This window comes from Centroberyx affinis, unplaced genomic scaffold (genome assembly GCF_046629955.1).
Source record: "Centroberyx affinis isolate AG114_WGS23_722 - 3 ecotype Tasmania unplaced genomic scaffold, CSIRO-AGI_Caff_v1 ptg001421l_1, whole genome shotgun sequence".
Taxonomy (NCBI): Eukaryota; Metazoa; Chordata; class Actinopteri; order Beryciformes; family Berycidae; genus Centroberyx; species Centroberyx affinis.
The window spans coordinates 42,804-60,104 of record NW_027279898.1 but is presented as its reverse complement, the minus strand read 5'-3'; the positions used below and the strand labels follow the sequence as shown (position 1 = coordinate 60,104).

The window sequence follows — 17,301 nt, the reverse complement described above, 5'->3', positions numbered from 1 at the left end:
TTTTCACGACACGCTGCGTCCCTTTGCTAACGTCTGACGTCACGCCGCCGTCAGCAGCGTACGAAACATGGCCGCTCCCTGAGACTCAACGTTTTGCTCAATTTTAAAGTTTTATAGTCACAAATTAAAGGTAAGTGCGATACCAGTTGGTTACGGTGTTTTAATTCTATTACATTTGCTGCAGTCTGTTCTGGTAATAGCGCAACTTGACAGATAACCTCATTTACACAGTGTTACATGGTATCAACTTGTCCATGCTTACTCAGCCACGTTTGTTTTGGCAGTCTTGATATTTGACAGATATTTAACAAAATTATCAAGGGGTGCTTGGAGAAAAAACAGTTGTCATATGCTAGTCGGTATAAAAGAGAGAACAGAACGTATTGGGGTTAGTTTGTCCTGATCTGTCTCTGTTTTGGTCCTAGTTTTAGATCCAGTGCATGTTACAGCGTTAAAACGGTTCTTTTTTGGATACCTAATTATGATAAAACACTTTTTATCCTAGGTATGGTGCAGACTAAACACCATACCTGTGTTCTGGGAAACTGTAGCTAAATTATCAGGTTTTCCCCTATTATAGTTTTTCCTGTCAGTAGTGGTAATGGTAAATAATGTTCTTCAGGTTGCCAACTTTCTCAATGGGAAATTGTGATGTTGCATAGGAGACTTCCATTCATGGTCAGTTATAGTGACCAGTGGTTGAACTACTGATATGAAAACTATACATTCATGAAATATTCAATTAATGTTCTTTTCCTTGTGTATTGTCCATTCATTCATAATCTAAACTGGGCTATGTTTCAACAGATGTTACATACTGAGATGAAGATGGAGAAAATGGTGCAATCCGCTGAGGAAAAAGAGAAGGAGGAAGAAGTGGTGGAGGAAGAGGAGGAGAAGGAAGCAGAGGAGGAGGAAGAAGTGGTAGAAGAGGAGGAAGAGGAGGAGAAAGTGGTGGAGGAAAACGAGGAGCAACCGATGCCACAGGCCACAGATAAGACTGAGAAACGGATGCCATTGCCTGGTCAACCGAAGGAGAAAAAGGATCCTGAGGTCCTGAACCTCAACAACGAAGTGGTGAGGATGAGGAAGGAGGTGAAGAGGGTGAGGACTCTGGTCATCAGGAAGCTGACGCGGCAGATTCCGGCCCTGAAGAAGAAGAAGGGAAAAGAGGCGGACATGGAGAGGAACCAGAGGAGAGCTGCCAGACTGCTGGAGGAGATCCATGTGATGAAGGCCCTCTTACCAGACCTGGTAGGTTCACCTTTCCCTTCCCATTCCTACACTTCATAAGTTCTGTTTTACAGATCAAACTCAAGTTCCCTAACAATTCCACGTCAAATGAAAGAATGATTTTGATGAATGATGATGATTTTTTCTTCATTGTTAGGTGACCAAGACAGCCTTGCTGAAGAATCTCAACTTTGATCTAGTGTGTAAAAACCCAAAGTCTACTATTTCGGACCGGGCCATAGCGCGCATCGCCACCCACCCTCAGTTCAGCAAGAAGATCGAGGTCATCAAAGCTGCTGTCAAAGCCTTCAAAGAGGAGAGGATGAAGGGTGGGAATCGGGGAGAACAAAGGGGAAAGGCGCAAAAAGAAGCTGAAAAGGTGACTGTTCAGTCAACAGACAGCGATAGAGGAGGAGGAGAAAGGAAGGATGAGGAAGAAGAGGAGGACAGTGCAGTGGAGGAAAAGGAAATGACGGATGATGAGGAGGGAGATGGTCTCCTCAAAGACGGTGAAAACACAACAGTTGATGAACCTTCTGAAAAGGAGGAGGAGAAAGCAACTCCTTCAGATGAAACTACTGATCTTCAGAACAAAGAAATGCCAGCAGCTCCAGAGACCAAAAGTGTGAGAACTGCATCTGCAAAAAACACAGAGGCGAAGGTCCTTGTGAAAAATACACCACAAAAAAAGAAACCCAATCTGAAGCCTGCGCCTAAAGTGCTTCAGCAAAAGGAAGATGAGGAAGAGAGTGACTTGGAGTCGTCAGGTGATGAAGAGAAGGAGTACTTCGATGACAGCACAGAGGAGCGCTTCCACAAGCAGTCCTCCCAGTCGGAGAGCGACGGCGAGGACGACTTCTTCCTGGGGAAAGTGAGCAGGTTCAAGAAGAAGAAGAAAAGTGGAGAGGGAGAGGGGGAGGAGAAGAAGCAGGAGAAGAGCGAGGTGAAAAGCGACTCGACAGACCCGCTGAAAACGTCGGACCAGGGGCAGAGCGAGCTTGATGAGCTGGAGTCCAGGCTGAAGTCGAAAGCGAGCGGGTTTCAGTCTGTCTTCTGTTCTTCCCTGTCTGGGTCTAAGCCCGGCCGGGGCGGGCAGGGCCGGGGCGGGCAGGGCCGGGGCGGGCAGGGCCGGGGCGGCGGAGGCAGGGGTGGGAATAAATTCGGGGGGCGAGGAGGACAGAGGGGCAGAGGCGGTCCTGACAGATATTCTGATAGGCCCTCTGAGCTCCAAAAGCAGGACAGAAGGCCAGAAGGAAAACCAGGGTTCAGCAGACGTCCCGAGTCGGAGGGAAGGGGCTCTGCCTTTGCCGGGAGAGGGAGGGGACGGGGCAGGGGTGATGTTGCCAGGCAACAGGATCGAAGGGGGGGAGGTGCCTTTTCTCATCAGGCACCGCAGCAGGTGCTGCACCCATCCTGGGAGGCCAGTAAGAAAAGGAAGGAGCAGCAAGGACAGATCCTGGCGTTCCAGGGGAAGAAGATCAAGTTTGATGACGATGACTGAACCCAGTTGGTTCTTTATTGACACTGCTTTGGTTGAGGGGGCCACATGGCATATTTGGGTGATTCTCATTATCTGGTACACTAGTAAAGTGTCAAGGTTGTCATGGTGGATGCCCAGTCTAGTTGCGACTACAAGTAGTAGACTCAGGCCAATTCAGTGACTTGATGTGTTGCGATGTGTAAACCTCCCTTCCCCCCCTTTGTACTGGAAAAGGAAAACCAAGCGTGGTGTTTACGTATGAAACAGAAATATGTTAAAATACTGTGATTCCTAAATATGATTGAATTATACTGTGTTTGAATTTGTTATCTCTGAGTTCTTTGCTAATTTTTCCAACGTAATTGAGCACCCAAATTGGATCACGTTGTGTATATGAATTGACCATGTAATACATTTACCAGTTAACAGTTTTGAGGAGCACCTAGCAATTTGCAAGGATGTGCTCCAGCTCTACACAAACATTTAAGAAGTGGGGATTTAGTAAGTAAGTAGTTCCTCTACTATGCCCAAACCCACATACCCTTCTGTTTCTTGTGATGGTAGAGCAATAGTTATTGTATAGATTTAATACTATGGGTTTGATGTATGGCAACACACATAACATCATGGGCAGCAAGGCCTTTAATCAGATGACTTTTACTTGTTTTTGCTACTTGTTGTTTATATTTGTTGTGTTTAAACAATAGAAAAGTATCTCATTTATATTCTTTATCCTAAAGGAGATTGCTTATCTCTACATTAAAATGTTTTTATCATCTGTGTTTTTATTTTCCTTTATGCTGTCAGTTATTTTCAAATTCATTACTTTCCGAGCTTCTTGAATTTTCCCCCCAGCGGTATTTATCGTGGACATTTATCATTGCTTGTATCATATATGTAGCCGTTTGAATAAAATACCCTTATTTTATAAAGAACGAAAATACTTAAATATGTCACTGCATTACAAAAACGTCCATTTCTCAATCATAAAAACAGAAATACAGCACATGAAGTAAAAACGTATAAAATCGTGTACCAAGCAAAAAACATAAGATACTTTATTTTTCGTTCCAGAGCACTGTGGCCATTGGCTGGCTACCTGTACGTCCTTGCGTATACACTGATACGTCTGCAGCGTTGGCCAATAGCAGCTTACATGCAAATCTGTTTCAAAACTTTCCCGGGAAATCTGAGTTTCGCGGGTAAACTGCATCCTCTCATTCATCGGCAGCTTCCTGGAACCATTTTTTCAGCGGCCGGAGAGGCGCTCCCCGCCGACTAATATCCGTTGCATCTGCCTTATTTAGGGAGCTAAGGGCAAATAATGACAACCGAAATGCTCCGTAAGATGTCGAACTAGCGATAGAACAAATTATTTTGTTTGGAGTCGCGGTGGGATTTACGTAAAACGCCCCAAAGTTGGCGGAGGGACAAAGGGGCATTCGAGCCTGGAGGATAAGATGAGAAGGGGGGTTGCCTCGGTCCCAGAGAGAGTCATCGTTTCAGGGGTCGGGGGCTCCTCCGCAGATAAAAACGCGGCTTTGTCGACGTTATACGAGTGCTGCCCGACCGCTGCCTATGTCCACATCCTCAGCCCTCCGTCCTACCCGGGTCAGACTGTGAATGTCAGTCTCTCTGAGCAGACCGACAGTCTCCGGTACGCTACCCCCATCGGACCGTCAACAAACGGGACAGGGCAGAGATCTGAACTCGGGCGAACCCAGGTAATAAATCAACCCGCTAACGTTACAGCGTTTGAATTTGAACGTGCCATTGCAATTCAGTAAGGAACATGTTAATGTTAGCCAACTGCAGGTGATTGTAACCATTTCGGTTAGGATGCGGATTAGCCAGACTTGCTGCTAGCTAAACTGCACCACTACTTGACTGCTAACGTTACATGTCAGCTAGGTTAACGTCTCATTCCTTGTAAAATTAATCGTTTTCATCCCGAATTTAATGTGAATACCGTGTACATTAAATTAAATAAACACTGCCTAAACTTAACCAGTCCACTAGCTTGCCAGGTATGCCCGCTTTGACAGATTCATAACGTTAGTCGAGGTTTGTAAAATACTTAGTGGCTGTTATTTACGTGGTTGGCTAGCCGAATTAGCCACCGGGCCAAGTTGTTAAAGCTAGTATGATAACAATATGTGCTTAATGGCATTTAACACTTTCGGCTAACTCGGCGTGTCACTTTAGTTAGCAACGTAAAGGTAGTCAGGGTTGCCCAGGACAATACCGGAAACCTTGTCTTCAAAATAAAAAAAAATAGGTTTGTGAAACGTGCCGCGTGCGTTATGGTGGGGCTCGGCGTTTCCAAAAATCAAGGCAGCGTGAGTCTAATGTTAAAGTAAAACAAACCCAAGTGCAAGGAGAGAATGTTTTTGTCGTCATCTCACGGAACTACACTTAAAATGGCAAAACATGCGCTTTTATTTTGAAGGCAGAGTTGCCTTCAATTTTCCTCAGGTATTTTGTGTATCTCTGGTAGCTTGACAGTTTTTTTTTTTAACTTTAGGCATCAAAGCTCGCTTCTGGGAACTTACTTTCGACTCACTTTAATCGGCTAACGTTGGCCACGGCGATAACATTTCTTACTTGTTGAATTATTCAGCGAATACACCGGTAAGGACGTGACTGTAAACTGGAATATGTACATGAATTGCCAGAGAAGCAGGCCTTGGATGAATATGGAGGGGGATGGGAGGTTCAGCTCCCACTAAGCACACTGGGGAACGAGGCTTCTCTGCCAGCCCCCAGTTACAAAGTTAATCCTCAATGCCAGTGAATCTACAGCTATGGCCCAAGGTTTTGCATCACCCTTCTAAGTTTGCAAGTGTTAACAGATTGATTTATTTCCATACTTCAGTTAGGCTAATGCATGAAAATATTTACAATCAAAATTATACTACTTGTGTACTGTTCTTGCCAGTGAAATGTTCATTTTCATACTCTGTCAGTTGAGTGTTTTTCTGGAGTTAGGGTTATTTCTCTAATTGTTTCTCTATTTTCTGGTTGAAGATGTTATGCTTGAAGTATGTATGGTCAGTCGCCTGACATATTTTTGCTTGCTTAATTCATTCATTACTGATTAATCATGGCACAGACACACACTTCCCCAGAAACAAGAGCTGCTGTTGCTCTTGACAGAGGAGGCTTCAGTACCCAGCAGATTGCCAAATTTTTTTTAAATGAACCAAAATACAGTTTCCAGAAATTCCAAAAATCAGGATCCTTGTAATCAGCTCTCGGATCAGGCCGCCCTAAATTGAGCGCAGCTAGACAAGACTGTTACCTACAGCAGTCCAGTTTACAGAATAGAGCTGCCAGTAGTTCTCATTTGCTGAGAGATTGGAGAGATGGAGGTGTAGTAGCTTCAGCTCACACAGTGAGGAGGCGATTGTTAGATTCTGGGTTGGTCTCTCAGACCGGTGAAGAAACCCCTCCTGAGCTGCAAAAACATTGCTAATTGTTTGCGGTTTTGTTTTGCAAGTCGGGAATGCACTGAAGGCTGGGGAAAAGTTATTTTCTTGGGTGAATCATTTCAACTGTTTAGGGAACAGAGGTGGGATACGTGTCAGGGGACAGAAAGGAGAAATATTCAACAACAGCTGTGTCATGCCTACTGTGAAACATCCAGAAACTGCACATCTGGGGCTGTTTTTCTATCAAAGGAATGGGACAATTGCAAATATTGCCCAAAGGAACTGCTATGATTGGTACCTGAAAACACTCAATAATAGGCCTAATCCTTTACCAATAACATACAAAGTACTGAAAATAAACATTTCCTTTATCATGATCCAGTGTGGATCATTTTATGTTCAGTATTTATATAAATATATTTGTGCCATATATCCACTGAATAATAATCTTATTTCAATTATTAATTGCATTTTTGGCAAGTTGTGTGGGTGATGCAAAACATTTGGCCATAGCTGTACAACAGCTCCAGATGATACTAACTCAGTATTTTAAAATCTTCTTTGCTCCTCATTACATGCAGCGTCAATCATAAAATGTTTGAGACTTGTGCATCCCAAATAGTTATGCAAAGGAATAATGGTGGTAGGGTGATGTAATGAGTATGGAGGCTGCCCTTCAACTGGAGGACCCGGTTCAAGTATCTGCCCTGCTGAAGTGTGCTTCAGCAAGACACTGAATACCTACCAGGGTTAATGAAGTGTCACATTAATGGGATTCTTATGTTCTGCAAATGAGATTGAAGAGACATTCGAAGAACTGTTCACCACTGGTTGTTGGTCTCTATTGAGTTCTTTACTTTCTTTGTCTCAGGCAAAGAGAAGGCTGGAGCTGGACGTCGGCGACCCTCAGTACCTTCAGGATGTCGGCAGGACCTCCAGAGCCAAGAGGCCCGCAGCATCTCTCCCCCACAGGGGAGTCAAGAGTAAGGCTTTGTGCTGGGACAATTTGGTGATTTAGTTCGTCATCGGTGCTCATGTTTTCACATGTGGTCCATTTTTAGAACAGCCTACGGGAAGTCCAGGCAACGTGAGCAACCCTCTGCGATGAAGCAAACTCAGATCTCCTCACTCTGGAGTCCACCTGGCAGTTTGCTTTAGTTGCTGTTGTAAACACCATTTGGTTTCAATTCATTTGTGGGGTTTACTTGCATAGACGAAAAGAAAGCAGAAGTTGGGTGGCATTGGCAGTAAAATTGTTTAAAATCTATTTGAGCCTAACAGTTCCCTCTCGCAAGCCTTTGTAAGCATAACCTGTAATTTTCAATCAACATGTTGATGGGAAATGGTCTGCAATTACTGAAATTAGCATACGGCTAGAGTTAAGTCAAATTTAGCCTGACTGAATTCAATGATGGGCTTATTTCTACCCTCTGATTCTGACTGTGAATATTATTAGATCAAGAAGTGCCAGTTGCTACACATAACCACCATAAAGAAACTGAGTCCTAAAGGAAGATGGATGGTTTGAATAGAAAGTGGAGTGGGATGTTTTCACAGCAGAAGATCAAGAAAGATGGTGTCCTCTGTAGCAAGGACAAAGCAGAACCAAATACAAGACCCAAGGTTTATTGCTGGTGTTTTTATAATGGCAAACCGATAACATCCGTGTTAGTGAGCTTGTGCTGGAGTGTGTGTTCTGTTCAGTTTCCTTGTAGCTGAAGCACATACAATAGCAGCAGAACAAGGATGGCAAATGTTGGAAAGATGTAGTCTTTGATAAAGAGGACAAACTTGGCTAGCGCTGCACACTTCAGCAGCTGCAAGGTTACTGGTGCCTTGCTGCATAGGACTGATGATTGTACTCTGTCACGTCATAACCATACAGTCACTCACACACACACACACACTTTACAGATGTGTGATGTACAGTGGCCTGGGAAAGTATTCAGACCCCTTTGCTTTTTCCACACTGTTGTGTTATAGACTTAATTACCTCTGCCAAGGAGGTTATGTTTTTGGTGCCCTCTGTTTGTTTGTCTGTTAGCAGGATTACGGAAAAACTACTGGCCCGATTTTCTTGAAACTTCGTGGAAGGGGTCAAGGAAGAACCCATTAAATTTTGGAGCAGATCTGATCTGACTCACGATCAAGCAATAATAACACAAACCTTGGCGGAGGTCTGCACTCTTCAAGTGCCCTTCTAGTTTAAAATGGATTATTTCTTTTTTTTTGTCAATCTACATGCAATACCCCATAATGACAAAGCGAAAACACACTTTTAGATATTTGGGCAAATTAAAAATAAAAAAACGAAATATCTAGTATTAAGACGCTTTGCTATGACACTCCCATTGAGTTGAGATGCATCCTGCTTCCTTTGATCATCCTTGAGATGTCCCTTAAAATTGACTGTGATCTGAAGACTTTCTGAAACCACTGTATGTACAGTGCTGGAAGCTGGACTCAATGGTATTGTGACTAATGCAATAATAAAGTGGTGGTGTTTGTTTGATTATGATTCGAGATTATTTTTGGGGTGGTTTAAAGCAAATGTCAGCAAGGAACCGATAAGGTAATCATTAAGAAATTGGGTTGTTTTGAAGGAATCCTAAAAGAATGATAATTTTCCTTTCCTTTTGTCCCGCCCACCTCTGTCTCAACCCCCAATTCTGCAGCGCCCAAGTCCCCGGTGGAGAGGACGCGCTACGACACGTCCCTCGGCCTGCTGACCCAGAAGTTCGCGCAGCTGCTGGCCCGCTCTGCTGACGGGGTGGTGGACCTGAACCTGGCCTGCCAGGAGCTCAACGTCCAGAAGAGACGCCTCTACGACATCACTAACGTCCTGGAGGGGATCCACCTCATCAAGAAGAAGTCAAAGAATAACATCCAGTGGTTGTAAGTAGCTCTGTGTGTGTGTGTGTGTGTGTTTGGGCATGGAGCTTGTTGTACAATGCACATTTTTGGGGTTTTTTTTTCTCATTTCTGTGTATACAGTACACAAAAGTTTAACGATCCGCTTGGGGAAATTGGGTCATTGCAGTAGTAATAAAAGGCTACAGCAAAGAAAATGAAATATGAATGAAAAATATAGCAACTGGGTAGTATGAAACATAACGTATGTTCTACTGTGGTTATTTTGTTACCTCGCATCTTTAAAATTTACTAGATGAAGGCTAACGATGTACATCTTGGTGCTCTGCGCATATTTCTGTACATAATGTGAAGACTCAGCTCAGAGCTACTGCCACATCGCACAGTCGCATCTCTCTATTTTCTCCGTCCCTGATTTGCTGCTTCCCGCTAAGTGTGCGGCGTTGAAAGTCACAAGAGAGCCGGAGAGAGATTCTTGACAGCAGGAGAGTGGTGTCTTTTCTGCAAGGAAGTGGCTAGCCGTTGAGTAGAGGGAAAAAATGCAAGAGTGTATCTAGTGTGGTGTCCGATTCTGTCGGGAGGAGAAGCTGTGTTGTGCTCGCTCATCTTTCTGGTTAGGAGTGCTGGTCATGAGTGGAGGCTCTACGACGTTAACGTTGAATAGATGTGACTACCTGACTGAACATTGTTTGATTGAGTAGATCTACCTCTTTATTTTCATTTTTGGGAAAGAATATTTTTGGTTGAATTGATTTCTTGAACGGTCTGAAACTGAACGAAGAGGTTTTTTTTTTGTTGGATCATTATGGATGGATCCTTCTCTCTCATCACATGCTATTGGCTTGCACTGCTGACTCTCCTTGAACTGAATATACTGAGCTAAAATGTATCTTTGCTTCAGCGTGACTGTTTTTGTTACTGGGATATTTTGCATTTATTACTTGTTTATTGATCATACAGTGTCGCCAGGGTGTATAATGTGAACTTGTTAATTATGTTCTTTAAATATGCATCCTTTATGTGGATTTAGGTGACGTGAGTGACCCGACGTCACTCACGTCACACAAGCCACACACGCAGCAGGAGGAGAGGTGGAGAAGATCCGGTAGGACCAAAACAACTTTTTGTTCCCGCAGCAGCGATCTGAGTTCAGACGGGCACAGAGCAATAACTAAAACATCGAGGATAGTGATGTGAGGGTCAGGTTTTTTTTTTTTTACCCGCGACCGCCCGATCCGACGCGTCAACATCCGAACCCGCCCGTTCGTTCTCAATATTATCTTCAATCGAACCCCCCCGCCCCACCTGCGGGACCCGCATGTTTCGGGTTTACCTGTGCATCACTATTTGGGTGTTTATAGCAAAGATTTGTAGCCCTATTCAGTAGTGGAAGATTTTAGTAGGTAGGCCTACATGATTTAAGTTGCATTTTATGTTGATGCCCTGGAGTAAAGCCACTGAAGTTTGCATTTTATGTTGCTGTTGGCGTACATAGCCTACAATGCAGGGATATTTTATGTGAAAATAACAAAGAGCCAGTAGTATTTACTTTACTTTTGAAAGAAATTCTGTTGATTTAGTTATACTGGGCTTTCATTTTCAGTGAACAAGTTTTCATTCAGGAAAACTTAGGATAAATACATTGTGTAAATTGGAATTTGCAATTGTACTTCCCCTGCCCAGTGCACCAGATATACGCCTATATACCAAACCGAAACGGTGATATGAACCGAACTGAGTTTTCTGAACCGTTACACCCCTGATATTTGCACACCCAAATGCATCTCTTTATATTTGTTTTCCCATAATAGGAATTGCTGCCGATGCACACGTGAAATTCTGCTTCAACCTCTAGATGTGACAAGATGCTCCCTCTGTTTGCTGTGTTATTCTCACTTTCTTGTCCTTAGTAATCTTTTTTTATTTTATTCTTATCTATATCGTATTCCTTAATGCTGCGGTGACCCAATTTCCCCATGAGGATCATTAGTTTCAGCTAATCTTCTATTAGTGCATGTGTGTTTGAGTGAAGTTGTTACAATGTTAATCCTCTATTGCTGCTTGTGTGTGTGGACAGGGGCTGTCAGCTGAATACGGACGGTCATCTGAATGCGGCCAGTGATCAAGTGTTGCAGGATCTCGGTGACGAAGAGAGGAAGCTGGATGAGCTGATCCAAAGCTGTACAAATCAGATTCACCAGATGTCTGTGGACCAACCCAGTCAGAGATATCCTTTTTTATTTCCATTTGATTTTACCCTATAAGTACTGAATAGTGTCTGTCAGGCTGGGGCACACTACACAACTTTTAGGCAGATTATTGCCAAAATGTAATCTAGTTTGGGGCTTTCACAATGGATGATTGGCGCACATGATCATGTAGTGTGTCTGCTCCACGTTCGTTTTCATTCTGTGTTGTAACTTGAGAGCTCATGTTTTTGCCAGATTTAGAGGTGGGTGGAACCGATTTTTGTGCTTTTCCTTGACCTTGTGGCTCACTTTTGCCTATTTGACGTATGAAGATGTAAAGCAGATCCCCAGCTTGAAAGAGCAGACGGTGATCGTGATCAAAGCCCCCACAGAGACTAGACTGGAGGTGCCAGACCCAGAGGAGGTAAAACACTTAACGTATTGATCATTTGTTGGTTCCATCCCATTTCTTTACAGAGCTCAACATAATGGCTTGAAACCTCAGTGAAATAGTCCAGGGCTCAAAAGTGCAACCATTTGGGGTGCAAATGCAGCCAAAATTGAAATTTTGCAACCTGGAAATTAAAGTTGGGTACACTGGTGCGCCTACAAATACTTGTCCTGGTGTGACTTCTTCACTATTTGAATAACTTCTTAAGAGCTAGCCTGGCGGCTTGTCTCCTGTTATTACTTTTTTTTAATTGGCTGAAATTAAATCACCTTCCCGAGGTTTCCTCTCACAAGAAACAGCACTGCAAGCTGGTGCTTGTGGAAAGTGCAGCCGGTCCGAAAGTGAAACTTATGTTTCCATGCTCTAAATTGTGTACGTGTGTTTGTAACGGTGTGTGCTTGACAGTAACTTGATGCTTTTAGTTGTCAGATGTGTAAAATTGTAACACTTGGATAAACAGTCAACATGAGTGTGATACCACTCACGGACAGCATTATTCCCTAGTGGTCAGTTTGTTTTGACCCCAGAGTTGTGATTTTCTATGATGCACTAAGTTTTTGATGTGGTGTTTAGAGGGCAAAGACCATGGAAGCAATGTCAACAACTGATTGCAAATGTGATGCATGTTCGTTTACCCTTTGTAAATGATTAGTTTAGTTTCTATCCAGATATGGAAAATGGAAACGTAAAGTATGTCCAGAATATAATATTGCTGTACCTACATTTTTGCTCCAAAGTTTTGAGGTTGCTACCAAGTAAAAGTTAAATTAGCATTTTAACCTGCTTGGAGTACCAGATGAGTAGGGCACTGTCCAGTGACTCTGAGAGAAATGGAGTCTTTGAAGAATTGATGAGCACTGGGTTATTATGGTCCCTCGATATATGGGTCTATCCCTAATTGAGACTCGTGTCTCGGCAGTGAGAATTCAGAGGCTGTACAATGTGAGCACTGTGTCCATCTGTCTTATGTCCAGATCCTCCAGATCCACCTCAGCAGCACCCAGGGGCCCATTGAGGTGTTCCTCTGCTCTGAAGACCCCGTCCCTGAAGACGCAACAAACGGCTCTATCGCCAACGGTTACCACGACAAACGCTCTTATGCGTCTGCCAACGGGAACGACCCGGCCCCCCCCTCCTCTTTGTCCTCCTTCGTCAAGGTGTCCCAAGGTGAGTCTCATGTCTGAGGATCCCTTGGCCCCTGTCAGACCAAGTTCTCGTGTGAATATTATTAGGAATGCTCCAGCTGATCAATCAGTAGTCAATAGAGCTTGAGTTAGGTTCACACTATTCTGCTTTGGGGAGTGGCTGTAAGGCAGTCAATTTGCATAAAAAGCAAGGCTTGTTTTCAGCAAGGCAAATTGGACTCGTATACATTGTGTACGGGGACCTTGAAAGGGTTTTCGGGGGGGTCCCTCAGCGAAAAGAGGAATAGTTTAATTTGACTATAATTTAATTTGAAATGGTCACATTTGGATAATTTATAAGAGTAATTATTCTGATCTTAGGCTTCACTCTCAGCTCTTTCATCTTCCCTACATACAGCATAGACAGTTTTACAGTTGAGTCCTAAATCAACAGCAGAAATCGTTCAGTGATGCGGTCCCTGGACAATATCTTAACGAATGGTGGTCTGTGGCCAGTTAACTTTTTACAGGACTATACACTCCGACTAACTAGGTGGAGAGGAAATACTTTCTGTTCTAGTGGTTTTGTAACTTTTAGACTAGGCTTTGACCAATACGTGCACACGTGTGAAATCTTATCAAAATGTTTCATTAGAATAAGTCCAGGTTGGGGGCTTCCAGTATACATTCAGTGTAGTATTAATCAGTTATACAATGTGTAGTCAAACTCCCATCCATCATACTGGAGCTGGACGACGACTGGTCCATATACGATTTTTGCTGAAAGGCCAATATCGACCTGATTATATCGGCATACCAATATATAGGTCTAACCCTACTTTAGATCATTCTCATTCTTGTTTTGGGTTTTCCTGCCCACATCAATCGTCTTTGCTTTCCCCTTGTCTCCTTTCCCGTTCCTCTTTCTTTCCAGACGGTGCTAACCACTCTTCCGGCAATAACGGCTTCTCCAGCGCGCTGTCTGGGCTAACACAACGCTCGCCGCCGGTCACTGTCACCCCCGTCTCCCCTGTTCCCACCTCCCTCACCTCTCTCCAGCCCCCCTCCGAAGACCAACAGACATTTGTCACCCTCACCCCGCCTCTGGCCCTCTCTCTCGGAGGGGAGGACTATCTCCTGAGTCTGGGCGAGGACGACGGCATCACTGACCTCTTCTCCTCCGTTGACCTGGACCAACTGCCCCTAGACATGCCCCTTATCTGAACTGTCCTCTCCCTGTAGCACTCTGCGGGCCGCCATTTCGGAAATTCAGCCATTTTGGGGGACACGGCTGTTTTTTGCACAAACAGGATATCAAGGGCAAACACGAAAGGAAAAAAAGCGCTGAATTGACTTTGTTGGTCATAATGTGGAGTTTGTGTACCCTAGAGAATGTGACTTGGATTTACTGATGCTCAGGTGTGTGGAAGAGGTGCCGTTACCCAAAAGCAGCTTCCTGTAGGGGAATCTGAAAAGCCATGTCCTCTATTTCCAAAGACTGAGCGAGATCGTCTTCTTGCGGCTTCTCTCCTGTCCTTTGGACTTGTGCTGACAGGCATGTTGTCAAACCAAACCCATCCTTTCTGCAAGCCGTTACATGTCCGGGAGTAATACTCACAGGATCCAGTGTGCTCCTCCTGAGTCCAGGCCTCGCTGTCCCAACGCAGGACTCGTGCATGACCCGACAGTGTTGTGAGCCGGTACTGTCGCACTCCCGGCATTGGAGCCCGAGGATTTTAACCTCTCCTGGAGTTGTGAGTCTGAACCGGCTCTCCTTGATCTTCCACACATAGCAAAACGGTCCGGAGTCGTTGCTATGAGACTTGAATACTTTATACTTGTGCATAACTTTCGTGAAGGGAAAAGGTACAATTGGTGAGAGTGGTTCAGCACACTGCGGCTGTATGATTAATAATTGTGGATTATTGCTCATGCTTGGTTTTGTGTCCGTTACTCTACTGCCATTCAGGATATGAATATTGAATCAAATTCTGTGCCTCCTTACCAAGAGTCAGTCTCTCACACCACACTTGCACTGGTGAACATGCCGAGAACCCTGCCTGTGTTGGGTTGCCTCTGCAACCCAAGTCAAATTGTTCAACTATTACTCAGTCTCTGTATGAACCCAGTTTAGGCTTCATAGTTTTCTCAGGGCCCTAGTAGCTTTTACTTGAAGTGAAATTTTGTATCTTAAGAGTTGGTTCACTTCCTTCATTGGTTCATTTCCTTGCATTTTTGACTGAATCCCTCAGTTTGTTTACATCTTATCCTTTTGGATTCCTGAATTGTTGGCAATGTTTTGTCTAAAATATTGCTGCAATACTTCTTGGTTATCAATAAGAAAGCCTACAGCACTGTTCAATTCTGTTCCCTGTTTTCTCATAGAAATACAATCTGTGTAAGGACCCATCTGTGATGCTGTCAAATTTATGAAGCTGCAGAATGGGTAACAAATGTAGATGCATTGTAAGGGCATGGAAATGTCAATGGGCATCTGCCCTTTAACTTTTGGAAGATGAAAGGGCTTTTCATGGTGATAATATGGGGTGACATGCTCTAAAACACTGAGCGCTTGCATTTGCCATTGTGAGCGTCTCAAATGAGTGCACAACATTGCAGGTGAGCCCCCCTCCCCAGCATTTAAATATTAAGTTACTGTTTTGGAAAACTATATGGTAAAACCTAGGACGTTAAATATGTATATCCTCTCCACAAAACATTTTATTGATATGTAAACGGTAAGCTTTTAAACTAACCCTAAGATTTTTTTCAAACCTGGATTTCAACCCAAGTCTGTGCCATTCTGTGCACATGTCCATCCAAGCCACTATGAGGCACTGAACAGCTAATGAATGTTAAAATGGAAGACCAACTTCAAAGCCATTTTAAGAAAAGTCTCATCCACCCCAGCATAGGAGGCTAGGTCTCTTGGCTGTCACCTGAAGGTACTAATTTAGCCTACAAACCAAGGTAGTCTTGTCATTTTTCCCAGCTGTAGCTGAACAGGCTTATTTGAAAGGTTCATAATGCCATGAAGAGATATACTGGTTATGAACATGCATTACTATGTGAAGTACTGGACTTAAGCCTGTTGGGGAGAAACTTGAGTGTTTAACTTTCATAATTTATATATGAACTATGAGCATTCATGTGATTCTCAAACATGTGACACTACACAAGTCTGTTGACAGAATATTTTTTTCCCCCCACCTGCCCCATGCCATAATTATCCTATTGAGTTCAATTAGGTACTAGATTCTTATATACTTGATAACACACTTGGTGAGTACTGTGTATGTAAAAATACCTTTTCTCCAAACCCGTGCCTTTTGCACCACTGTCCCCAGAAGAACAGGGCTAAACGGCATTTCTTTAACACTGTAAAATCACTTAACGGTTCTGGCGAAGTAATTGTCCAGTCATTCAAGTACTGTATCAAACTGCAATAACTGGAGACATGCCATGAATCTCGAATTCAAATGTGCTCACTCGATCTTATTCATAATCAATCCCATAGTGTTTTGATGCTTTGCTCATTTCTATATCAGTCAAGATCAAGATGTGTACGATGTTGAAGCAGCAGTTGAAGTACAAGCTTTTATTATAGTTCTCATTTTTTTTCCATAGAGCTGGAAGGTTATCCACAAGTGTGCACTTGCGGCTTTAGTCCAAAAGTGTATTTTATCATTACAGTATTTGTTACATTTACATTGAGCCTTCCTTACTGAAATAGATCCTTGACACCCGTGTTCATCTTACTGTTTGCATTTTTTTCCCCTTTTTGTCCAGGGCTTGAGTTGAGAATTACACTGATGTACCTTGAGGTGTTACTGTTTTGTGTGATTAGGAGATGTTTGAATTATGAGTGAAAAAAATGTGTGTGTGGTAATAAAGTTATTCAGCATTGTATTTTCACCAGCTGTCTGGGTGAGATTTCTATATAAAGATTATTCTGAATGTCAGCGTCCGTCTTGTGTTAGTATTTAATAAAGAAGAACTTGGTTGAGGATTATGTCCATGCCGTCTCAAAATCATCTGAATTCTGACCTTCAAGGAGGGTTCCCTGCCTGAAAACGAAAATGTAAGGAAATACATAGGCGGATGGGGGGAGTGAAGGGGTTGACCTATGCGTTGCGGAATCATGGATTTCTTCATCGTGGCCCTGAGAGTTTCCTTGGATCTTTTGTTGTGATGACCAGCATTGAGGTTGCCCCTACACTCCACTGAGCACCTCTCCATTCCACACCTGACTGAAGCCACGCAGCGTTCCTTTTCTGTCCCTCTTGCTTTTGGTTCTCCAAAGGTTTCCAGAGAGTGAAGTTCTGTATTTGGTCTGGTATGATGCAGTTTCATTAGGTCAGGAGGAATTTATTATCTTAAACTTTGGCATCATGCTATAAAATTCACAAAACTTTCATCTGCTTGTTTCTAAATTATCTCTAGTCCACTTATCCATTAGCATTTTTCTGGCCCAGTACCGTCATCAGTGTTGCTTCTAGGCCCCTTGGCCCTGTGTCAAAAT

General features: G+C 43.4%; 2 protein-coding genes across 2 annotated transcripts; both read left to right on the top strand.

Moving 5' to 3' along the window:
* Window positions 1–62: 62 nt before the first annotated feature.
* srfbp1 (serum response factor binding protein 1) lies at window positions 63–3,543 on the top strand. The gene is made up of 3 exons (XM_071526524.1): window positions 63–130; window positions 808–1,254; window positions 1,391–3,543. Exons 2-3 carry the CDS (start codon window positions 808–810, stop codon window positions 2,732–2,734), a joined length of 1,791 nt encoding a protein of 596 aa, XP_071382625.1. The 5' UTR covers window positions 63–130; the 3' UTR covers window positions 2,735–3,543.
* Window positions 3,544–4,010: 467 nt separating this feature from the next.
* On the top strand, window positions 4,011–16,786 carry LOC139649998 (transcription factor E2F3-like). Its single transcript, XM_071526522.1, has 7 exons — window positions 4,011–4,437; window positions 7,016–7,127; window positions 8,820–9,039; window positions 11,093–11,242; window positions 11,514–11,628; window positions 12,630–12,822; window positions 13,714–16,786. Exons 1-7 carry the CDS (start codon window positions 4,174–4,176, stop codon window positions 14,001–14,003), a joined length of 1,344 nt encoding a protein of 447 aa, XP_071382623.1. The 5' UTR covers window positions 4,011–4,173; the 3' UTR covers window positions 14,004–16,786.
* The last annotated feature ends 515 nt before the right edge of the window (window positions 16,787–17,301 follow it).